The 26141-nt window shown below is 37.2% G+C and overlaps 1 protein-coding gene across 3 annotated transcripts in view; it reads left to right on the top strand.

The window, feature by feature from the left end:
* The window catches only part of AVL9 (AVL9 cell migration associated), a 61926-nt gene that overhangs the window by 18903 nt on the left and 16882 nt on the right, over positions 1-26141 (top strand). For all 3 annotated transcript variants that reach the window (XR_004277107.1, XR_004277108.1, XM_032306004.1), the window contains exons 2-10: positions 5516-5636; positions 7224-7309; positions 10062-10133; positions 13182-13271; positions 14586-14652; positions 15485-15525; positions 16241-16279; positions 20605-20674; positions 20972-21507. Coding sequence is in view for 1 of the 3 variants with exons in the window: in XM_032306004.1 (XP_032161895.1) it covers positions 5516-5636; positions 7224-7309; positions 10062-10133; positions 13182-13271; positions 14586-14652; positions 15485-15525; positions 16241-16279; positions 20605-20674; positions 20972-21507 (1122 nt within the window). In the remaining 2 variants the exon portion in view is untranslated. The remainder of the gene's footprint in view (positions 1-5515; positions 5637-7223; positions 7310-10061; positions 10134-13181; positions 13272-14585; positions 14653-15484; positions 15526-16240; positions 16280-20604; positions 20675-20971; positions 21508-26141) is intronic.

Below are 26141 nucleotides of genomic sequence, written 5' to 3'. Positions count from 1 at the left end.
GAATAGTACTAAACAGTTTATAAAGATGTAAGGGAAAAAAAAAAAAAAAACCCTGAAAAAAGTGTTCTGCAGTAGAGGATTGATTAAATCATGAAACGATACTAAATTGCCATGAAAGTTTTGTGTATGTGTAGACAGAGAACAGAGTTTGTGTGAATTGTTTTGAACTTGATGAGCATCTTCAGCAGTTTGCGAATGCAAGAATTTGTTGGTAGCAAATAACACAGCTGAAGAAAAGAATTCGAGAGAGCTGACAACGCAGTACAGGCAGTATACAATTTATGAAAAAGTTGTGTCCCAAAAGTTAGCTGTTTGAAATTTTGAATATAGTGCTCGCTTTGGCAGCACATATACTAAAATTGAAATTTTGAATACATTCTCCCTGTCAAGGAACAAAAATTCAACAGAGTAAATGTGAAGATCTAATTAGCTTTATTAAGCGATTTGTTGAATGGGGTAGCATCCTATATAGTAAGCAGTGGAGAACTCCAAAGAGTTGTACAAAATGGAAGGATTTTATAGAAGGCGGGTAGGGCAAGGAAGTTATTCGCAAAAGAAGGAAGAATTATTCCAGGGCAGGTCACTTTCCCTTTGGAGAAAGGCAGGGTGTTCTGTTAGGTGAATTCCTCATCTTCCTTTGCAGGATAGAGAGGGCCTATATGACATTACCTGAAAGAGTGATGATCAGAAAGTTCCAGACTCACTAGTTAAGACTGCATTTCTCAGGGAGGTTGAAATTTATGATTAGGTTAGGTACTAAGCCCGGTTTGGGGACTTGGCCTAAGTGGCTTGGGCCTGGGGGTTTCCTTTTAACACCTCAAAGAAACAATATTATAAGTACTCTGGGCCCAAGTCAGCCTAAAGTCAACCTAATTTTAGCCATGGAATCACTGGAGAATTCTTGGAGTATCAACACTTAACAATTTTATGAGTTGATTTCATTTTAAGTTCCAGCTAGAGCCATACAAAACATCTTCATTCAGTAGAATGAGGAGTTGGAAGAATATATTGAACATAGCAAAGCATCAGATATTAAACTCCGGGTTAAACAAGTTGGTAACTTGTTAACTAAATCTTCAGAAAAGAAGACAGATTTCTGTATCTCTGTATATGTATCTTTGTGTCCCAACAGTCTAGGATGGAAATAAAATTTCTTCAAAAGCTAGAAGCTGTTTGTGGTTTTCTTTTCTTACTTTCTTTCTTTTTTTTTTTTTAACTCTAAAAGCAATGCATATCCATTTAAAAATAAATGCTAGTTTACTTAAAAGTAAATTATAAACTCAGTTTATTGCCAAGTGATGCAGAAAAATTATGTGTATGCACATGTAACACAGGTAAAGCACATGTGGCCAAAAGATTAGCAGTTTGTGAATATAGATGAAGTTTATAAGGTTGTTTATATTCTTTCAACTTCTCTGTAAGTTTGAAATTTTTCTAAAAAAGAAGATGGACACTAAAAAAAATCAGGAATATTCCTTTATCTCCAATCCCCAGCCCTATTCACCCTCCAGAGGTAAACTTTTAGCTCTTTTAACTCTGTAACTTTTAACTCTGTATCTTTTGAAGCAAGTTTTTAAAAAACTGATTTAGAAAGATACAGTAGTACAGTTTTTTAAATAAATGGAATCATCCTGTATGTAGGATTATACTATATTTACTGATACTATGCTTGCTTTTTAAACAACAGTATGTATTAGTTTTCTGTTGCTCTGTAATAAATTACCACAAACTTAGCAACTTAAAATAACACAAATATAGAATTCAGGAGGTTAGAAATCAGAAATGGGTTTCTCTGGGCTAAAATCAAGCAGGGCTGTGTTTCTTCAGGCCACTTAGGGAAAATCGATTTTCTTGCTTTTTTCCTACCTTTTAGAGTCGAAGTTCAATCCTTGGCTCATGCATCCCTCCTCAGTCTTCAAAACATCTTGAAGCTTAGCATCTTCAGATATCTTTGGCACCTATCTCTTAAAAAGACCCTTAGGAAATCAGTGGCCCACCTCAATAACCCAAATCTTAAGATCTTTAATTGTGTCTGCAAAGTCCCTTTTGCTTTGTAAGGTAACATACAGAAAATACAGTACAGAAAATACAGGGATAAGACATGGACGTTTCTGGAGGGCTTTTATTTTACCTACCACACTACATACCATACCTAGCTTGCTTTATCAAGTATGTATGAATCTAACATTCTTTTTAACAGCTGTATAGAACAAATATAAAATTTGTGTAATCACTCTTACAAATATTTAGGTTTCCAATTTTAATGTGATGGTAAGTCCTGCTAGGAACATTTTTGTACATATCTGTATGAATATATCCATGTATCTGTGGGGTAAATTCCTAAAACTGAAATTGCTGAATCAAAGGGTGTATGTGTTACTGATTTGATAGTATTGCCAAATTGCCTTCTAAACTGTCCACCAATTCACATTCCCATAGCCAAGCCTATTTATTTGCCCATACTCTTGTAAACACAAAATAATAATCTTTTTCATGTTTTTCAAAATATGAGTAAAAATTGTATTATTCCAAATTGCATTTCCATCATTAAAAATGAGGTTTGAGCATTGTTCTACTTTCTTTTGGAATTTCATATTAAACATTCGGACATAAAGAGCAATGTACTTCATGATGGAATTGTGAGAATTTGGGTCCAGAATGTTTGTATTTACTTAAAAGCATATTTACACTATACTAAACATTTTTTAAATAAATAGCTATACATTAAGGTCAGTGGCTTCCCAAAAGGAAACATGTTGTAATAATTACCCGGACTTCTTAATAATAAGTGTAAATTGGGCTTTGTTGTTGATTACATAAAATGTAATGATTTATATCCTTATTTCTAGGTTTTGTTTTGGCTTTTTGGTATTGAAGTAATTCTGAATTGGGATTTTTTTTTTTTAACTCTGTAACTACCCGCTTCATAGTATCAACTTCAAATATGTCTCTATTACTTCTTTGTCACATTGCACCTTCTTCCACACAGTATGTGAAACCTCTGTGTTACATAGAAAAGATGCAGAGAAACATGAAATGTAATTTGAGATTATCTATACTCAGCTTTCAACCAATTAATCTTAAATGACGGATCCCTGAGAGAAAAGTTAGTCCGTCCATAACCCAGACCTTTAAAAAGTCCTTTCAAACTGAAAACGGTGATTTCTTCTGAAAGTGGGGGCAAGAAGATGACTAGATGGCTAGAGTGGTAGTGTCAGGGGTGGGAGGGAATCTTCTTAGTGAAAGAAGTATCTTTTTAAGGATTTTGGATTAAGGATTTTGAGTATCTTTAAGGATTGTAAATATGGAACCAGGGTACTTATTTAAAAGTCATTTTGAAAGCCCTTTTATAATTCTCATGTGACTCAAGTGATAGCTTGATTCATTCCACCAAAGTGTGGGAAGATAAACCATTATATCTTTCCACATTAAAGGTAGGATCTAAAAGTGATTCTTAATCTCACGATCAACGTTAGTGTATACAATTGACCCTTGAACGATGTGGAAGTTAGAGATGCCATGTATAACTTTTGACTCCTCCAAAATTTTACTAATAGCCTGTTGACTGGAAGCCTCACTGACAACATGGACAGTTGATTAATACATATTTTGCATATTATTTGTGTTCTATACTGTATTCTTACAATAAAGTAGGCTAAAGAAAATGTTAAAATCATACAGAAGTGAAAATACAGTACTGTACTATATTGAAATTTGCCTATATGTGGACCTGTGTGGTTGAAAACTATTCAAGGAGCAACTGTATATTATTATTATTGCATTATAAATTCCTATATAAATATATATATATTTTTAAAGATTTTCTTTATTTGACAGAGATCACACGTAGGCAGAGAGGCAGGCAGAGGGAGAGGAGGAAGCAGGCTCCCCACAGAGCAGAGAGCCCCAGGACCCTGGGATCATGACCTGAACCGAAGGCAGAGGCTTAACCCACTGAGCCACCCAGGTGCCCCTGTATAAATACATTTTGAAAGAAAATTAAATGTAAATCACCTAGAACTTCTAAGTCAATATAATAATCCAAATCCTGTGCATTAAATTCTTCTTTCCTCTCCAAAAGTCTCATTGAAATAACAAAAATAGAAACACAGGGAAAATGCTGATAAACTCAGGTAATTGGAAACTGAGAGTGTACTAAAACTGTTATTTCTAAATGACATAGTGTTGGAAGGATTTCATTGAACTTTTCATTGATAAATTCTCAAAAAATTATCTGAAACGTTGATTAATGCCCACCCATTCTCCTGCAATTCTCCTGCCAACTCATCATCAAAAATATAGCTCAGAGAGGCGCCTGGGTGGCTCAGTGGGTTAAAGCCTCTGCCTTCGGCTCAGGTCATGATCCCAGGGTCCTGGGATGGAGCCCCGCATTGGGCTCTCTGCTCAGCAGGGAGCCTGCTTCCCTTCCTCTCTCTCTTTCTGCCTGCCTCTCTGCCTACTTCTGTGTTCTCTGCCAAATAAATAAAATCTTTAAAAAAATATATATATATATATAACTCAGAGCTACAAGTATTATGAGCAAGGGAGCCAACTGATGAGAAGCAATCCTAGATCTTGGCTCAAACTTCTCATTCGTCCTTGTTGGACCTCTTCTATTCAATTCAATAGGATGTTGGTTTTTCTCAGGGCTTCTTGGCTGTTTGATGTAATTCACAAATATAAATCTCCAATCTTGTCACTACCACTTTACCCCTATGCATATTAAAATCTGAACACCTTTAAATCAGGGGAAAAGACTTAAAAATCTTTCCTCCTTTTACTCCTTTTTTCTTCTTCTTATGTATAATAGGTTTGGTGAAAATGCCAAATGGCATCAGTAAGTGTAGCTTATCCTTACATCTGTCATTCACAGTCTAAAAGTATCTTTGCCAGGGGACGTCTGGATAGCTCAGTTAGTTGAGCATTGGACTCTTGATTTTGGTTCATATCGTAATCTTAGGGTCATGAGATCCAGCCCTGTGTTGGCTCTGAGCTAAATGTGGAGTCTACTTGGGATTTTCTCTCTCTCCCTCTGCCCTCCTCCCCATGTGCACTCTCTTGCTTTCTCTAAAGTAAATTTTTTTTTAATGATTTTATTTATTTATTTGCTAGAGAGACCAGAGAGAGTGACTACAAGCAGGGTAGGCAAAAGGAGAAGCAGGCTCCCTGTTGAGCGAGGAGCCTGATCTGTGGGCCTCAATCCCAGGACCCTAGGATCTTGAGCTTAGCCAAAGGCGGACGCTTAACCAACTGAATCACCCAGGCATCCCTAAAGTAAATAAATCTTAAAAAATTGTTGTTGCCAGGGCACCTGAGTGGCCCAGTGGGTGTGGGCTTGAAATACTGACTCAGGTCATGATCACACATGTGTTGCACTCCACACAGCGGGAAGTCTGCTTGAGAGTTTTCTCCCTCTCTTTCAAATTAAACAGTCTTAAAGTATTTTTGCCTATCAGGATAAAATGCTCCCTTGATTATGATAAAAGCTTTTGGCTAATATTCCTTACTATTTTAGGTTGAATTCTCTTACCCGCCCCTGATTCCAGGAGATGGTCATGACAGCCCCACTTTACCTGAAGAATGGAAGTATTTGCCCTTCCTTGCCTTACCAGATGGCGCACACAACTACCAGGAAGGTATGTAAACAATGGAGCAATTAGTAGGTGCCTTTTTTTTCCTAATTTACCAAGACATCTTAGAGTCTAAGTATTTTGGTAAATGAAAGGCCTTTGGCTTCTTATAACTACTCAATAAAATATTTAAATGCTTGTTTGGAGATGACTAGTCATGCACTAGAAGATTTCCAGAGGAGTCCTGGGTTTATGTTGGTAATGTTAATGAGCGTTAGCTATTCTTTTGCCAGGAGAGCAAAGTAAGTGGCCAGATTAGGACATGTGCTACTGGTAGCACTTCCTGCATTTATCCTCAGACTCCTTTCAGAGGGAAACTAAAGGGCTTAGCTGTACTAGCTACCAATTGACTAGGGCTCTAGCTGCAGACATACTGATTAGTACTCCATTGCCCACCTGGGATTACCTCTCCACCCCTAGAACCACTGCTGTTACAGTGCTCTGCTTAAAAGTTTACATGCAGGGGGTGGCTGGCTGGCTTAATTGGTAGAGCGTGCAACTCTGGATTTTGGGTAAGTTCAAGCCCCATGTTCGGTGTAGGGATTACTTAAAAATAAAATCTTTTTTTATTTTTTTAAAAAGATTTATTTATTTGACAAACAGTGATCACAAGTAGGCAGAGAGAGGGGGGAAGCAGGCTCCCCGCTGAGCTGAGACCCCGATTCGGGGCTCGATCCCAGGACCCTGAGGTCATGATCTGAGCCAAGGCAGAGGCTGAACCCACTGAGCCACCCAGGTGCCCCAACCTACAGAAAAATTGAAAGAATAGTATAGTGGATACCCCACAGATTGTGTGTGTGTACAGTTTTGCCTGTCCTATTTGAAAGTCTAACACCATGTTGCAGACATTTGACAGTTTACCTCTAAATACTTCAGCATGCACTCTTAAGAATAATAAGCTCATTCCTCATGATAATTTCCAGTACCATTATGACAGCTAAGAGATTTAACAGTAATTCAGTAATTGTCTTAATTATCTAATCTGTGTTCAAATTTCTCCAGTTATTCTAAGAATTTCTTGGATCAATCCAAGATTCATGTGTTACCTTTTGTTTGTATGATTCTCTACCTCTTTCAATCTGAAATAAAGTATATTCTTTGGTTAAAATTTTTTAAATTTAAATTCAGTTAACATAATGTATCATTAGTTTCAGAGGTAGAGGTCAGTGATTCATCAGTCTTACATAATACCCAGTGTTCCTTAGATCCCATGTGCTCCTTAATGTCCATCACCCAGTTACTTCAGTCCCCACCACCCCCTTCCCTCCAGCAACCCTCAGTTTGTTTCCTATGATTAAGAATCTCTTGCAGTTTGATAAAGTATTTTCTGAGATAAATAATTGTAGTTTCAGTTTTAACCTGTTATATAATTCAGCCCTGTGGGCTTTTTGAGAATGTGCATGATTGAATGTACATAGTAAAGCAATAAGATGGATTCTAAGAAATCAGTGATGCTAGAAGTAGGTATGACATGGGTTCCTTGTTACATCATCATTTTGGTTATAATTAACTGTATTATAATATTTCAGTTTACATTATTTATTAATAAGGATAATTCACTTTGGTATTTACATTTTTCTGTGTATCTCTTAGATACTGTCTTTTTTCACTTGCCACCCAGAAATGGAAATGGAGCCACAGTATATGGTATCTCCTGCTATCGACAAATTGAAGCCAAGGTATGATCGTTACAATGAACAACAACAACAAAACACTGATATTATTTTAGATTTTTATAAACAATTTGAAGTTGTTTTCCCTGTAGTCCCAGTTTATTCACATTACTGTTTCTGTAAGTTGACATGGCTAACTATAATTACCATAAAATATTTTGCCCATTGTTTTTATATAGCAATATCTAAATTATCCATTTGTCTTCAAAATACTGTATTTAAACTTTTATAGTGTTCTTGAATTTTCTTTTTCTAGTGTTTGGTATATAATTTTAGAAAAATGAAGTGATAATATATGTTGTTCTTTAAGCAGCTGTTTAGAATTAGTGGAAGGTACTTTAGTAGCTTTGAAATATGTGCATTTTGTCTTAATTATCTACAACTAAGGTTTTGTTGATTCTTAAATTACCTGCCAGCCAATTCCTGAAAACTGTAATAACTCTAATTAATAAATTAAGCCAAGATGGGTAGCTTCCCCTTTCATGCTGGTTTGCTCCTGATCAGCACTAGTTCTTTGTGGTGAAGGTACTCTGAGTAAAAATCTCTTGCCTATCATGACATCATTAATACTCTAAAGTAGTGAGTGTTTCTCAACGTCACTGTACATTGGAGTCACCTGGAGAGCTTCAACTACTAGAGCTGACTGGGTCCCAGCTCCAGAAACTTTGATTTAATGTTCTGGTTATCAGGAGTTTTTAAAAAGCTCCTAGGGTAATTGCATTATGTGGCCAAGATTGCAAACCGCTGCTCTAAAACAGTGATTTTTTTTAACCGGAATTACCTGGAGACTTTTAAAATACACACCTGGCCTTTCCTTCTGCTGTGACTAAATTAGAGTATCTGGGAGTAGAGCTTAGGCAATTATGAATTTTAAAAGCTTCCTCAGGTGAATAATTAACTTCATCTTTTAAAATTTATGTTAGCTTTTTATAATGACCACTTCAATCATGCAAATAAAAAAAAGAATTATATGATGCACACCTGTATGCCTACCATCTAGATTCAGCAAATGTCAGCATTCTAGCACACGCACTTGGAGAATGTGTATTTTTCCCTAAGTCATTTCAAAATAAATGGCAGGTGTAAATTCCACCTTACAGTAGTTAACAACTGTAAAATCACCCTTCATGCACAGGGCCTGAAACATCGGACACACCTAGTAAAATATTTATGGAATGAGTAACTGGATTTAAAGATAAAGATAAACCTGAGAGTAAGAGTTAGTCTGATAGCTTTGTATGTTTGATTGCTTCATATACTGTTACCCTTAATGTTTCTCTGAGATGAACTGAATCCCTCTCCCCCCACCTCCTGTTCTTGGATATCTGTTCCTTTCACCGTCATCTCCTGTAGGTTGTGTAAGCACTAGTAAAATTCTCCAAAGCTATCCACATTAACAACAGTTGTCATGTTCTGCATAGCCTTTAAATGGCATTTCATACTGCCTGTCTTCCTCACCCCCTGGGTCTGACCCACTCGCAGTATGTGGAGGTTGCCATTTTCTCCAGATTTTTCTATCCTCATCTGATAACCAGAGGGATAAGACAGGTACCAGAAGGACCTAGAGTGTAGGAGAAAGACTGATGCCCTTTGAGTGAAAGTGAGACCTGATAGATGAGTCCAATCAAGGCAGAGAGGTAGAAAACAGATTGAGGGAAAGCTCTCTGTCCTTGACTTAGTTTAATTCAGTCATCAGCCAGTTGAAGACACTGAGGTTCCTTTGTCCTTAGGACAGGTCCAAGGAGGTGACAGGCAGTAGTACACTACAGAGGGGAAGAATAGTTCTTACTTCCCTCACAGAATTATCTGAGGTTGATCAAATGAAGGCTTGTTCGTTACTAACAGAGAACTATAGACATCTCATGTGGTCATCCTCAGAATCCTCAAGGCTCAGGGCTGGACTGCAATACCTGTTTGCCAGGATAAAGTCCAGGCAGCATAGAATAACCACCTTATCTTCTCCACACTCTGTATGGTCTGGTTGTGCAGGTGGGGAGAAGTCAGTCTAATTAAAGATTGTGCAGTTCCTAGTGACAGGTGCCAAGAGGTTATGATACAGGTTTCTTGGGTCTGATGTACAGTGTGAATAAATGCTTGCAGCTCTTAGCTATTTTCGATTAATGAAGCACTTTTTTATTAATATTTTTCTTTGTGTGTTAAGGAAGAACCGTAATTCTCCGTAGCTGTACGTATAACCCTTTTCTCCTAAAGAGGAGTCTGTCAGTGCTCCTGTGTTTTTCAGCAGGAAGTAAATACTTTAGAACTGTTAAATATATAAATAAAGTGAATAAAGTTTAGTGTTCTGCATGGTAGCATTTGCTAACACACACGAAAAAAAGAACAACCACCTTAACAAAACTGTTGCCAGTTCTTCCATCTTGGGAGTTTTTGTCATATCTTAAACTAACCTCTTCTCACAGGGACAGTTGTCTCTGAAAGGGTGCCCATTTTCAAACCAGAATCAAGGACATTTGATTTGCATTATGGGTGTGGCAACTTACATAGAAAGTATTCTCCATCATACAGTAAGTTCCTTGAGAGTAGGGATTATCTCTCGCGGTTACATTCCTAGTGCCTACCAGATTCTAGCACAGTTTCCTGTCTGACTCGGTCAATAAATATTTTCTGAGATTCTCAATATATTTGGATTTTAACTAAAGGTAAGAAATTTTTTCTATCTTCCTGCTATTTTTACATTGAAAGATGATGATTTTAAAATATCTCTATGGAATATTTCTAATAATGACTGTTCACATAGGCATTAAAAGTACGGCAAGCAGATATCACCAGAGAGACCGTTCAGAAAAGTGTCTGTGTTCTAAGCAAGTTGGTAAGAGACCAAATAACTTGTTAATGTGTTTGTTAAAAATTCATGGCAGATTTTTACTTGAGAATAAGGCACTATTAGAATAAGGAGAGATTTATGGAAACAGTAATAGATTAAAATTCATTAGGGGCTCTTATTTATTGTCGTGCATCTCCTCTTTCTCTTTGCCTTTCAGCAGTGTTATTCTCATTTGCCCCTCTCTCCACAACTAGATAAGACGAAGGAAATCTCCTAGCTAGGTATTCAGAAAAGAGGTTGACATTTGACCAAAGTGAGGTAGCTGATAATATTTCATTTATCCGTTTTTATTTTGTTCTTAAGACTTCAGGTAAATAATGTATTACTAAAACTCAAAATATCATAAGTGCTCAGATTTTATTGATGATTTAAAAGTACATGACTCTTGCTATGAAAAATTGTAACCTTAACCTGCTCTTTAAAAACTTAAAATTTGGGGGGCACCTAGGGTGGCTCAATGGGTTAAGCGTCTGACTCTTATTTCAGCTCAGGTCATGATTTCAGATTTACTTGAAGTTGAGCTCAGGGTAGGGCTCTGCACTCAGCAGGAAGTCAGCCTGGGATTCTCTCTCCTTCTGTCCCTCCCCGTGCTCCTGTGGGCATGCCCTGGACTCTCTAAAAATTAAATAAAATCTTTAAAAAACTTAAAATTTTTGAGGAACAGAAATGACATAATGAATTGTACAATAATGTACTTTAAAATTATTTCATCTGTGTACAGGTTGATCAGATGCAAGTGTATATTTTAACTTTTATTTTTTGAAGAAAATATGTAACATCTGTTATTTTTCATAGCTCTTCGTTAAATCATTCATAGTGTTCCTTTTTTTTTTTTTTAAACTAATGGGATAATAACACCTACACAAATAACATCAAATGACTAATTCTACATGTAAATATAATCTCCCAAATCTCCTTTGTGGGGAGAAAATCTAGATCTCAATCATATTAATGATCTTATAACTATATGATTACTGAATACAGACGTTTCTGCATTTAACCTAAATAAAAATGGAGACTATTTCATTTGCTTAGTCACCAAATGTATGTAGGTTTTGTTTAATTATTTCTTCTGTATTTCCCAGTTTCTTTCTTTTCTTTCTTTTAAAGATTTTATCCATTGGAGAGACAGCTTGGGGAGGGGGTGCAGAAGGAAAAGGGGAGGGAGAAACAGACTCCCCACTGAGCAGGGAACCCGAGACAGGGCTCAATGCCAGGACCCTGAGATCGTGACCCGAGCTGAAGGCAGTTGCTTAACAGACTGAGCCACCTAGGTGCCCCCGTCTTGTCCAATTTCTTTTATCCACAGACAGTTTAAATGTAGTTTGCTTAATATATGTTGAATTTTGCAAAATTGGATTTCTTTGGGCTTTTACTACTAAGCTTAAAAAAAAACCTAAATAATGATAGTTTATACTGTGGGACTTAATAATAAGATTTTGAGGATCAGATATTGCTTCCAAGATCATAATTTTAAATAGAGGACAAGAATAGACTACTTAAAAAAAAAAAATGGTTGTTAAAGACCCCACTATCAGAACATTGGTAGATTGCACCTAGATAGTTTCCAGAAGGATAGCCTAAAAAGTAGACATCAGTGAATACTTTTTTTATACTGGGCCAGATGATCAAGGTATAGGAGTACCAGATAGTAAAGCAAGTGTGACATGCTGAAAGACATCCTGAGTAATCTTTCTTCAAGGAAGAATTATAATAACAATAAATACCATTTATCAGGTCCCTGTAGGTCAGGTATTAATCCTATACCAGATACTTTTTAGATGTAATTGTCATTTGAATCCTCATATAAAAGTAGTGAGATCTAAGTATTTATTGCTCTTATTTTACAAATAGATGAGAGAAAATATATCTCTTATAAACTTATTATGTGATAAAATTGGGGTGAAAATCTGATTTTAGCTGTCTTTAAACAGCATAAGGGATGGGGGAGCTAGCTCACGCAAAAGCGTTTGGTGGTTCATAGTGATTATAGTCTTTATATATAAAAACATGAAAATATATATAAGATATATATTTAAAATATATAAAATGTGATTATACTTAGATACTTTATTTTTTTTTAAGATTTTATTTATTTATTTGACAGGCAGATATAACAAGTAGACAGGCAGAAAGGCAGGCAAAGTGGGGGGGGGAGCAGGCTCCCTGCCAAGCAGAGAGCCCGATGGGGGCTTGGCTTGATCCCAGCACTCTGAGATCATGCCCTGAGCCGAAGGCAGAGGCTTAACACACTGAGCCACCCACGTGCCCATATATTAAGTAATTTAGATGTAATAATATATTAACAGGGATATTGGTCGGGGGAGCTCTTCCAGTATTGTTTTGATTAATTAGAGTATATAAACAACATTGTCTATGCATTCTTAGAAGAACAGAGAAATCAGGAAGCATCTAGGAAAGAACAATGAAAATAAAAAGGATGGAAATAGTAGAAGAGGGTCTTAAATAAAAATAAGAATTAAGGAATAATTTTGTTGAAGGATGAAAAAGAATATTTTCATAAAGGACACGGACTAGTTGTTCCAAGCCTCTAACTTAGTTTAATTATGAATGTTCAACTAGATAATAAGAACTGGCCATTATAAGGATGATTAAGTGTCACCACACACCAGCAGAACAGTGCAGAATTAGAATGTTTTAAATTTTGTAATAGCCAGCGTTTAAATGCTTTCCAAGTGCCAGACACTCTGAGTGCTTTCACCTGTGTTACTTAATTCTGGAAACAACCGCATGAGATGTACTGTCTTTTCATGTGCCAGTGTTCACATCAGTAAGCAAATGTGGAGAGGTTCTGTGCCCAGGTTATGTCACTGAGTGGTAAGAGCAGAAGTGTGTCAGGCACTTTCTGGCAGCAGCCATAGAGCTGGAACAGGTGATTTAACAGCTTTTAGCTGTGAATAATAAAGATACTAAAGTTAAAGTGAGTTTTTCCTCCCTGTTCTTTTAATTACAAAGTTGTAAGATGTTTATCTGTTATTATCATCAAACTAATAGTGTTTTTTTTTCTCTAAGCCTCTCTATGGCTTACTTCAAGCAAAACTTCAGCTCATTACACATGCATATTTTGAAGAGAAGGATTTTTCCCAAATTTCCATCCTAAAGGTAACTATATCCCTCTTTAGATATATTTGGCTGAAGGCAGATTCATGAATCAGTTACTGTCGTAATACTGTGAAGATAATCTTGTTAGCTTAAGAAAGACATTCTTCTTTGAAAGTAACATTGACCCTACTATGATCCAGCAATTGTACTACTAGTTATTTATCCAAAGGATATATAAATACAGATTTGAAGGGGTCTGTATACCCCAAATGTACTTAAAGCAGCATTATCAACAATAGCCAAACTATGGAAAGAGCGCAGGTGTCCATTGATTGATGAATGGATAAAGAAGATGTGGTATGAAATCTTGTCATTTGCAATGACATGCATGGAGCTAGAGTGTATTATGCCAAGCAAAAGAAGTCAGAGAAAAATACCATATGATTTCACTCATGGTGGAATTTAAGAAGCAAAACAAATGAACATATGGAAAGGGAAGGGAAAAAAAGGGAGAGGGAAACAGACCATAAGAGACTCTTAAGGATGGAGAACAAACTGCTGAGGGTTGATGGAGGGAGGTGCATGGGGGATGGGCTGGATGGGTACCCAGTATTTAGGAGGGCATTTGTTGTGATGAGCACTGGCTTTTGTATGTAAATGCTAAATCACTGAAATCTTCTAAAACCAATATTGTACTGTATATTAACTAGATTTTAAATAAAAATTAAAAAGAAAAAAAATCCCACAGAGATTTGCAAATTGAGAAGAGGAAATAACATTGAAAGGCAAGGATCTGCCCAAAATGTACAGTTGAAATTTATTGTTTAACCAAACTGCCTTTAATTAGGAAATAATGACCACAAATGGCTATAATTAACATAAGTGTTTCTGTTAGTGGATAGTACCTCTTTTGCTATGGCATTGCTTCTCTAAATTTGCTTGTTTTATTAAAATACCGCACAATATGTTTATCAGTTTTCTGGTTCCAATCTCCCAAAGCAAAAAACAAACAAAAAAAACCAGACTACATGACTGTTTTAGCATGTTTTTCTTTGGGCTGCTATGAATGTACAGAACATGGATCTCACCTGGATTTTAGTGAGTATAGGACATTTAGGTGTTCAGCAAGAAAAGTAGAGGGAACTTAGCCTAGAATCCATACCACCATGTGAGTGAACTAATAAGCCCTAAAATGAAGAGGAAGAGAAGGAGGGAGTGCTGGAAACTGGGAAGGTTTCAGAGAGAGAGACTTCTATTGTTAGTGTCAAAACAAACAGCCTCAGTTAAAGAACCAAATTTTTCCTGGTCATCATACTGCTAATTTAGTGTCTGAAATGATTGTAAAATGTTCTAAGTTGAATCTGTGTTTTATAGGAGCTTTATGAGCATATGAATAGTTCCTTGGGAGGAACTTCATTAGAAGGATCCCAAGTATATCTTGGTAAGTCGCTTTTTTACAAATCAGAAGAAACGCCTTCATTTCTATACATTTGGTAAACCGAGTTGCATGTTAAACTTCTTAATCAAAGTTAAATATCTATATGGGATCTAAGTTTAAATTATTCAGTGTTTGATGTTGCTGATACCTTAAATATATTCTTAACCAGTATTTATTTCTACTGAGAAAGGTTATAATGTAATTGTAGCAGTATTTAGAACTGTTATCCTATAAAGCAAATTTCTGCTTCTCAGAATAATAATGGAAGTTTTTTCTTTTTCTTATGGTAATGCTGGCCAAGTCAGTTCCCTCTTATAACTGCTTAGCTCTTTTTATGCTAAGATTGTTCAAGTTGGTAGTTTTGTTTGATTTATACTGTTTTGATAATCCAGAATATCATTGGTATCCAAGGTGCTCAATAGGCACTTGGTAAATATCCTTTCTGTGATGAAAAGCTAATAAAGTAGCCATTAGCCTTATGTGGCTATTTACATTTAGATTAGAACCAATAAAAGTTAAATAAAGTTAAAAAGTCCTTTTGTCAGTATACATGCTGCATTTCAGATGTTCATTGGCCATATGTAGCTGCTGTATTGAGCAATGCAGATTAGAACATTTCTATTATTGTAGGAAGTTCTGTTGGATCCTGCTGTGTTTGACACAGCATATAATTCTGAGCATATAGGTTACATAATCAGATATTATGTAAATATTTTAATATTCCCATATTCTTACTATTCCTATTTTTACCTACCTTTCCTTTGGTGGGAAGAAACTTTCTTTGACAAAACCTATATGTTGTCATCACAGATTAGCTTTTTTGGTAACATTGTAGGTCTGTCTCCTCGAGATCTTGTGCTTCATTTTCGACACAAGGTATGATACCTTTTATTTAATTTATAATGTCCTAAACCTGTGTTCATTTAACTGAGCATATTCTCTTGCTGCAAGGTTGAATACATATTGTAGCATACCATATTTTATTTCTTCTAAGACAGTTCTTAGATAAAAGTTGAAAATGTTGGTAGAGCTGATAGACGTTTTTTAAAATACAGGAATACTATTTCTATGCAGAAGAGGATTATTTTTTCTCTTGTCTTTGTAATTTCAGATGTCATGAAATTAGAGTGGAAAGGAACGTGTTTTAATTTCACAGAGTAGTTTATATGTTGCTCTGAGAGTGAAACATTTTCTAATAAAATATCTATACTTACGTCTTGTGATCTTTATTATTAAAGATATGTTGACTGGGACTTACACACATTGATCATTCATTTATATACATTTATTGAGAATCTGCTGTGTAAGTGCCCTGGACATCCAATGAATAGTCCCTTCCCTTGAAGGAGCTTGCAGATATTTCAAGCAAAAATAACATAACTCCTTCCAAAAAGCACAATTTGTTAGAGATTTAAGTGGTTCTTAGTAAATACATAATTTTAAAATTTTCAGTATGTTCATAATTTTCAATGTAGTTTTAAGCACTGTAGTTAATATTGATTAAATGATATATGGTTGTGTTTGAGGAAGGGAAAAGGCAAATGAGTAATAAGCTTGAGTTTCTTATTTTAATACAGTATTTTTTCTTTAGGTCTTAATCCTGTTTAAACTAATTCTTCTTGAAAAAAAGGTGAGATTTGAAGGAACAGAATATTTAACATGGGTTGACATTCCTTAAATATGATATAGAATTATGGGGCTCCTGGGTGGCTCAGTGGATTAAGCCTCTGCCTTCGGCTCAGGTCATGATCCCAGGATCCTGGGATCGAGCCCTGCATCGGGCTTTCTGCTCAGCAGGGAGCCTGCTTCCTCCTCTCTCTGCCTGCCTCTCTGCCTACTTGTGATCTCTGTCCAATAAATAAATAAAATATTAAAAAAAAATGTTTATTCCTTTGGTCTAGTAGTTCTTCTTTTAGAGATTTATTTTCCAGAATTAATGTGAGTTGGACACAAAGCTCCAAGACATTCTGTCACAGAATAATTTATAATAATGAGTAATTGGTGAGTAAGTACTGGTTCATCTTATATATTATGTATGATTCCAAATGACTGAAGAGATTCTGAGAGTTTTTTTATTATAAAGATGTTTCATTGAATGTTATGTGAAAGTTTGTCCAAGTACGTATCAAGCCCATGATCCCAGTTTTATAAATTAATATATATTTATTAAAAAGAGACTGGCGGGTGCCCAGGTGGCTCAGCTGGTTAAGCGACTGCCTTCAGCTCAGGTCATGATCCTGGAGTCCCGGGATTGAGTCCCACATCGGGCTCCCTGCTCGGCAGGGAGACTGCTTCTCTTCCTGACCTTTCTGCTCTCATGCTCTCTCTCATTCTCTCTCTGTCTCTCTCTCTCAAATAAACTTTAAAAATCTTTAAAAAAAAATAAAAAGAGACTGGAAGGAAAGACATGAGCAATTTGGTGAGAATATAGGTTATATTTTTATTTATTCAAGATTGATTTATTTATTATTTATTTAAAGTATGAGCAGGGGAGAAGGGCAGAAGGAGAGGGGGAGAGGAGAGAAAAAATCTCAAGCAGATTCTGCACTGAGCTCAGAGCCCGACAAAGGGCTCGTTCTCAGGACCCTGAGATTTCTGAGCAGAAATCAAGAATTACACTTAACTGATTGAGTCACCCAAGTGAGCCTAGAATATATTTTTAAGAAGGAAATGCTTTGCTGGTTTTCTCTAATGAGTATGTATTTCTTCTTCAAAGAGAAAAAAGGTAATTTTTAAAATGGTGAATCTAACATACTATATGTGCAATGTTTTAACTTTTTAAAAATGTTTTTAATTGTTGTAAAATACATGAAACACATAATTTATCATCTTAACCAGTTTTTAGTATATAGTTGAGTGGCATTAAGTACATTCACCGTGTTGTTCTATCATCACCATCCATTCACAAACTCTTCATTATGCAAAATTAGAACTGTACTCATTAAACAGTAACTTCCCATATTTCCCTCTCCATTGACAGTGACCCTTCTACTTACTGTTTCTATGAATTTGGCTAGTCTGAGTTCCTTATAAAAGTGAAATCATGCTGTTTTTGTCTTTTTGTGACTGGCTTCTTCACTAAGCATAGTGCCCTCAAGGCTCATCCCTGTATAACATGTGTCAGAATTCCCTTCCTTTTAAAAAATGGCTGAGCAAGGGCAGCTGGGTGGCTCAGTGGGTTAAAGCCTCTGCCTTTGGTTCAGGTCATGATCTCAGGGTCCTGGGATTGAGCCCCGCATCGGGCTTTCTGCTCAGCGGGGAGCCGGCTTCCCTTCCTCTCTCTCTGCCTGCCTCTCTGCCTGCCTCTCTGCCTACTTGTGATCTCTGTCTGTCAAATAAATAAGTAAAATCCTCTTAAAAAAAGGTGGGGGGGGGCTGAGTAATATCCATTGTATGTACGTACCATATTTTGTTTATCTGTTTCCCCTCTGATGGACACTTGGGTTGCTTCCACCTTTTGGCTCTCATGAAAAATGTTACTATGAATGTTGGTATGCATAGATTTCTTCAAAACCCTACTTCCAGTTCTTTTGGGTATAGACCTAGAAGTGGTATTGCTGGGCCAGATGGTAATTCTATTTTCATTTTTTATGAGTAACCACCATCCTGTTTTCCATAATGGCTGCACCATTTTATCTTCCTGTCAGCAGTGTACAAGGATTCCAGTGTCTATACATTCTTACCAACACTTGTTATTTTTTAGTTTTTTGATTGTAACCATCCTGATAGGTGTGAGGTGGTATCTCCTGTTTTGATTTGCATTTCCCTAATGGTTAGTAATGTTGAGCACCTTTTCATATGCTTATTGGTCATTTGTGTACTTTCCTTGAAGAAATGTCTGCTCAAGTCCTTTGCCCATTTTAATCAGGTTTTTTGGTGTTGTTTTTTTGTTTTTTGTTTGTTTCTGTACTTGTTGAGTTGTAGGTTTCAAACTTTGTTATTGCAGTTCATAATAAAAAGTATTTTGCATTGCAACCCAGGGCACACATGGGTATATGTATCTAAAACAAAAATCTTCCAAAATAGTACTTAGCCTAGCTATATGTAGTGGCATTTATGATCATATAACTTTATCTAATGTGGCAAATCACAGATACACTCTTTTTATATTGAATTGATGAAATAAGGATGTCCTTTAATGCAACAATTTGTTTCTCTGTACTTGGAAAGCACTCCTTAAATAAGATCATCTGTAAGGAAAGCATAGACAATTGTGGGTGCTCTCCTCTCTCAAATAGCACTTCTGTGTCACTGAATGATTTAATTGTTTAAAACAAACAAACAGGGCGCCTGGGTGGCTCAGTGGGTTAAGCCCCTGCCTTCGGCTCAGGTCATGGTCCCGGGGTCCTGGGATCGGGTCCCGGGGTCCTGGGATCGAGTCCCGCATCAGGCTCTCAGGGATCCTGTTTCCTCCTCTCTCTCTCTGTCTGCCTCTGCCTACTTGTGGTCTCCCTCTGTGAAATAAATAAATAAAATCTTTAAAAACAAACAAACAAACAAAAACCTTGCTTAAGCAAATCTTTGCTTGTTTGTTTTCCAACTAATTTAATGATTACCAAATGTTGCTTTTAAACATCTAATCCTGTTTCTGATTTTTTTTTCTCAAGTTTTACTCTGAAAAATGTCAAACCTACAGAAAAGTTGAAAAAACACCGTAATGAACTTTTACACACTTGATCGATATTGACTATTAACATTTTGCCACTTTTGCATTATATTGCTTTGTTCATTCCCACCTTGCTGCCCATCCTAATAATTTTAAAGTCATGGCACTTTACCCCTAAAAACTTTAAGCTATGTTTCTTTTTTTTTCCTTTTTCTTTTAAAGATTTGATTGATTTATTTGAGAGTGAAAGACCAGAACAACTGAGGAGAAGCAGGCTCCCCACTGAGCAGGGAGTCTGACAAGGGATTCCATCCCAGAACCCCAGGATCAAGACCTGAGCTAAAGACAGATGCTTCCATCTGAGCCACTCAGGCACCCCAAGATGTATTCCTTAAGAATAGAATATATTCGGGCGTCTGGGCGGCTCAGTGGCTAAAGCCTCTGCCTTTGGCTCGGGTTGTGGTCCAAGGGTCCTGGGATCAAGCCCCGCATGGGGCTCTCTGCTCAGCGGGGAGCCTATTTCCCTTTCTCTCTGCCTGCCTCTCTGCCTGCTTGTGATCTCTGTCTGTCTAATGGATAAATAAAATCCTAAAAAAAAAAAAAAAAAAAGAATAGAGTATATTTCCGTATAACCAAAATACCGTTTTCACATTCAAGAAATGCAGTCCATTTTCAAATTTCTTCGGATGTTATAATAATGTCCTATAAACTGGTTGTTTCTAGGGGGCCAAGCATCATGTATTGCCTTATAATTCTCCTTAATCCTTTCATCTCAAACAGCTCTACCACCTTGCTCTTTTTTTGGTTTCTTTCTGTTTTTCATGGCATTGGCTTTTTGTTTGTTTGTTTGTTTGTTTTTGTTTTTTAAAGAATCCTATTAGATTTGTCTGATTATTTTCTTTTGACTAGTTTCAGATTAAACTTGTGTGGCAAGCGTACTGTACAGTGTGTCCTCAGAGTTATCACACCAGGATGTCCATAACTATTTGTAGTATTATTGGTAATAGAAAACTTGATCATTTGATTAAAGTGGTAATCCCCAGATTTCTTCATAATGAGGTACTTGTGTTTCCCTTTGCCACTAATAGCTAATCTGTGGGATGGTAAATTTGAAGCTATGTGAATATCCTGTTGCCCAGCAACCTTTCACATTAGTTTTAGCTTCCATTGGTAATTTTCATCTGAATCATGGTAGATGCTCCTAGATTTCTTTGATTCTTTCATTAATGCTGTATTAGCTGTTATCTTTCTATAAAGAAGAATTTTTCCTTCTCTATCTGCCCCCCCCCCTTTTTTTATGTTGTAGCTTCATGGATTTTCTGATTTAATCTTGACTTAATCCATTTCAGGTTCTCTTTTATATTTCTCCAGTGAATAAATTGGTGGGTGCCCTGATGACTGTGTTATCCCTTTTTCCAGGTAAGAGGGTAACGGTATCTACTCTTTCTTTAGTTTAACTTTTATTGGAACTTTCAATGCTAAAATTTTTAAGAATAAACTTACTAGGGATAACATTTTTATTTTGACATGATTTTCTTTTGACATTGGGTTTCTCTTATATGAGATTTTTCTTTTTTTTTTTTTAAATTAAAATGTGTGCAAGCATAACTTACTAAAATTTTTATAGGAGAGTTATACTATTTAGAATGGAATATGCAACTCTTAATCTTTTCCCACTTGATTGTAAGCCAAGCTGTTCAATATTATATGTTGTAGGCATGATTGAACATGGTCTCAGTGACTGTTCTCAGTACAGACCCCGAAAGAGTATGTCTGAAGATGCTGGGCTTCATGAAAGTAATCACCCTGCAGATGATTTTGTGTCTATGTCTGCTCCTGACATTTCAAATACCAACTCAGGAACTGTTAAGAAAATCATGACAGGAAACCACGGAGGAGATGCTGTCATCAAGACCGAAGAACCGTTGCTCCAAGTAGAAGATGACAGCAGCAAAGGACAGGAACCCAATGAAACCAGTCAATATTTGAAACCTCCTTCTCGCCCTTCTCCAGAGTCTTCAGAAAGTGACTGGGAGACCTTGGATCCTAGCATCTTAGAGGACCCTACCTTGAAAGAAAGGGAACAGGGTTCAGAACAGACAAACTCATTTCCAAAGGAGTCTGTGCCCTCAGACAGTCCTCCAATTACTGTACAGCCTCAAGCTAATACAGGCCAGGTGGTACTGATACCGGGGCTAATTTCTGGTTTGGAAGAAGACCAATATGGCATGCCCCTGGCCATCTTCACAAAGGTAAAGTTTAGTGTGTGTTTGTTTGTTTAAGATTTATTTGTTAGAGAGTGCTCACAGGAATGGAGAGATGGCTAGAGAGAGAGAGGAAGAGAGAATCTCAAGCAGGCTTTCCACTGAGCCAGGAGCCCCGTATAGGGCACAATCTCGCAACCCTGAGATTATGACCAGAGCTGAAATCAAGAATTGGACGCCTAACCTACTGAGCCACCCAGATGCCCCTAGTGTTCCTTACTAAGGCCCTTAGAGAACCTGACCACCCTTTTTTTAAAAAAAAATTTTTAAATTTATTTGTTCTTCTGAGAGAGAGAGAGTAGGGGGAGGGGCAGAGGGAAATAATGTTCAAATAGATGCCCTGCTGAGTGTTGAGCCCGAGGTCATAGCCTGAGTCAACCAAGACTTGGACGCTTAACTGACCGAGCCACCCAGGTGTCCCCAACAGCCCTTTTAGAATTTAACTTATGGTGTTGAACACATTTTCACGTCTGAAAACTTTCCTTTAAACTGTAAAATACATAATGTATAGTGCTGTGGTTATCTGTGACCTTAGCGTCTCATATTCCAGGTGCCATGCTAAGTTCTAAATTCTATTTCTGTGATCTATTTCTGTGATTTTGCAGTCTACCATGAAAGACAGATACATCTTTCTGGTAACTTGGGCACAGTTCTGTCTGTGGTTTTCTCTAAATACTGTCCTTTATGCATGAAGTAAGACTATGTGAAAAAGAAAGATGGGTAGTGTTGACTGGAATATGTATTCCTTCCTCTATAATAAATTCTTCCTGTATTTATCTAGCTTTATAAATAAGTATTTGCCCCAAGTCAGTATTGCTGAATGGTTAGTAGAGAATGCTGTGTTCATTTTATGGCCTGCTGGGGGATTCTGAAATTATCTTAATTTGCTTTATGATTGAAATAATGAAATTTCTTTTCTTTCTTTCGTTCTTTCTTTCAAGATTTTATTTATTTGAGAGAGACACACACACACACAGCAAGAGAGGAAACAAAAGCAGAGGGAGTGGTAGAGGAAGAAGCAGACTTCTTGCTGAGCAGGGAGCCTGACGTGGGGCTCGATCCCATGACCCTGAGATCATGCCTTGAACCAAAACCCAGAGTCAGATGCTCAACCAACTGAACTACTGAGGCACCCCAGTTTTGTTTTTTTTGTTTGTTTATTTGTTTTTAATTACATGTATCTAGTACCTTCAGTGCTTTAAATATATAATTGCCTCCATAAGAAGATCACTTAATTTAGAAATCTTAATATCAGTTTGTAACTTGTTAAGATAACAATAAATTTATGAAAAAATTAAAAATATATGTGGTTAGAAACCAGATTTTTTTTATCTGCCACATGTATTAATCTCCTTTAAGTATTGCTTCTGAGTTTATATTTGGTTTGCTTGCTTGCAGCTTTTCATTTTCAAATTTAGGTTATCAAAGATACCTTTACTGGCCAGCCAAAAATTATGAATCTTATTTAAGTGGAACTACAGGAGCGCCTTGGTGGCTCAGTCATTAAATGTCTGTCTTTGGCTCAGGTCACGTTCCCAGGGTCCTGGAATCAAGCCCCACATCAGGCTCCCTGCTCAGTGGGAAGTGTGTTTCTCCCTCTCCCATTCCCCCTGCTTGGGTTCCCTCTCTCACTGTGTCTCTGTCAAATAAATAAAATTTTATTTATACACACACACACACACACACATATGGAAGCACAAAATTTTTTTTCTCTTGACATTGTTTTTAGTTTCATTCATGTTTTTGCATGATACTGTGTTTTATTTTTCCTATGTAGTTTTCCATTTTCAGCTGTTATGAAGCTTATCAATTGTGTGGACAGACATCTGCATTGTTGCCAGTTTCTGGCTATACAAGTAATGCTGCTATGAAATTCTGTTTTTTTTTTCTTTTTTAATTTTTTCAGTGTTCCAAGATTTCACTGATTATGCACCATACCCAGTGCTCCATGCAATACGTGCCCGCCTTAATACCCACCACCAGTGTCACCCATCCTCCCATCCGTCTCCTCTCCAAAACCCTCAGTTTGTTTCTGAGTACACAGCCTTCCCTGATTCGTCTCCCACTCCGATTTACCCCCAATTCACTTTCCCCTTCCTTCTCCTAATGTCCGCCATGTTATTCCTTATACTTCCAAAGTAAGTGAAACCATATGGTAATTGACTTTCTCTGCTTGGCTTATTTCAGTCAGCATAATCTCCTCCAGTCCCATCCATGTACAAAAGTTGGGCATTCATCCTTTCTGATGGTGGCATATTATTCCATTGTATATATGGACCATATCTTCTTTATCCATTCATCTAAAGAAGGCTCTGAAATTCTTTTTCAGAAATCTTGCTAGACACATGCCAGAGTTTGTAGAGCATTCAGTACCTAAAAGCAGGAATACTGGATCATGTTGAATGGGTGCTTTCAGCTTAACTAGAATTCCCAGTTGTTTACTGAAGTGGTTCTGAGAATTTCCACCATTCCCACAACAGGGTATGAGTTCCCAACTGCTCTGCATTCTTACCAACACTTGATATTGTCAGACTTTTTAATATTTAGCCAATGTGACAGTATTTTGTAGTTCTTGGTTTGCATTTTTTTCAATAATTGTTGTTGAGGGGCGCCTGGGTGGCTCCGTTGGTTGGGCGTCTGCCTTTGGCTTAGGTCATGATATCAGGGTCCTGGGATCAAGCCCCGCTCTGCTCAGCTAAGAGTCCGCTTCTCCCTGTCCCCCGGCCTACCAGTTTGCCTACTTGTGCTCTCTGTCAAATAAATAAAAATCTTTAAAAAAAATTATTATTGTTAAGATTGAACATCTTTCCTATTCTTGTTAACTATTTGGATTCCCCCTTGTGTGGTATTTTTTCAAAACTACTGGATTGTCCTCATCACTGATTTGAGGGACTTCATATATTCTAAATACCCTTTTGTTTATCATTTTTTACTTTATGGTTAGTGCCTCGGAGGTCTTATTAAGCAATCCCCTCTACCTTGGTGTACTAGGTTATCTTTTAAAGCTAGATAGCTTTGACTTTCACAGTTTGGTTTTTATTAACTGGAACTAATCTCTGTATGTTTGAGGAAGGAGTCTTTCTGGACTTTTTCTTGTTGTTTCATTGGTACTGTAGATTTATTTGTCTATCCCTGGGGCAGTACCCCCCGTAGGTATACCCTGTCAGGCAGAAAAAAGGCTTTGCCTCTTACTATTGAGCATTACTATTAAGCATTTCTTAGCCCTTTTCATTTCCACATCAATTTTAGGATCAATTTAAGTTCTCAAACAGGTTGAGATTTTGGTAGGGATTACCTTTAAACTCCGGATAACGTGTGGAGAGAAGGGACATCCCTCTAACAGGGGGGCTTCCAGTTCATGAGCATGTTTGTCATCCCTGACCAGAGGAGAGCTGAGAGAATGGCATCCAGTCCTAATCACACAGTACCCCCTTCCAGGTCACAAGAGAGAAGACCTACTGTGTGCTTGTGCAGCTCTGTAGTAAATTAGCTCATGACAATTTTGCTAGGCTTACCAAGCTGAGGTGTGGAGTTTTTGTTTTTTAGTTGCGGTTAAAAAAAATCCATGTGTGTGTATGTGTGTGTGTAAAATTTACTCTGTTTATCTCTTTTTTAAAGGGGGGAGGGGCAGAAGGAGAGGGAGAGAGAGAATTTCAAGCAGGCTCCACATGTAGTCTGTAGCCAGACGCAGAGCTATGTCTCCTGACCCTGAGATCATGACCCAAACCTAAAGCAAGAGTCAGCCGTTTAACTGACTGAGTCAGCCAGGCACCCTGCCCTGTGTACCATATGTAAGTGTATAGTTTAGTAGTGTTAAGTTACATTCACATCGGTGTACTGTAGATCTCCAGAAGTTTCTCATCTTGAACTGAAACTCTATACCCATTAAACAATAACTCCCCATTCCCCCAACCCCTGGCCACCACCCTTTTCGCTTTTATGATTTAACTACTCTAACACCTTTTTAAGTGGAGTCATACATAATTAATCTTTTTGTGACTGGCCTGTTTAACATAATATTCTCAGGCTTCATCCATGCTGTAACACATGTCATCATTTCCATGCTTTTCAAGGCTGAATAATAATCTGGTGTACGTATATATCACACTTTGTTTATCCATTCATCTGTCAGTGGACATTTGGGTTGCTTCCACGCTTTGGCTATTGCGAATGCTGCTGCTTTGAACATGGGTGTGCAGGTACTGTTTTAGGCCTTTTTTGGTGGGTTTTTTTGTTGTGTTGTTTTCTTTGTTTATTTTGGATTTTGGTGGGTTTTTTTTACTGTTATATACTACAGCTCCAAATATGGAAATTAAAGTACCCTAGAAAAGTGAAAAGTCAGAAGTGAGCTTGGCTATGGAGCCTGTTTTATGTGAAAGGACCTGAGCTCTTGCTACTACAATACAATAAGGAACTGTAAAAGATTTAAGAAAAATAGATCGTCATTAAAAGTATGACACAGGGCGCCTGGTTGGCTGTCGGTTGGGTGTCTGCCTTTGACTCATGAGGGTCATGATCCTGGGATCCTGGGATCAAGCCCCGCATTGGGCTCTGTGCTCAGTGGGGATTCTGCTTCTCCCTCTCCCCCTATCCCTACCCCTGGCTCGTGCTTTCTCTCTCTC

This window comes from Mustela erminea, chromosome 11, assembly GCF_009829155.1.
Source record: "Mustela erminea isolate mMusErm1 chromosome 11, mMusErm1.Pri, whole genome shotgun sequence".
In the NCBI taxonomy this organism is placed as follows: Eukaryota; Metazoa; Chordata; class Mammalia; order Carnivora; family Mustelidae; genus Mustela; species Mustela erminea.
This window is presented reverse-complemented; position numbering and strand designations above follow the sequence as displayed.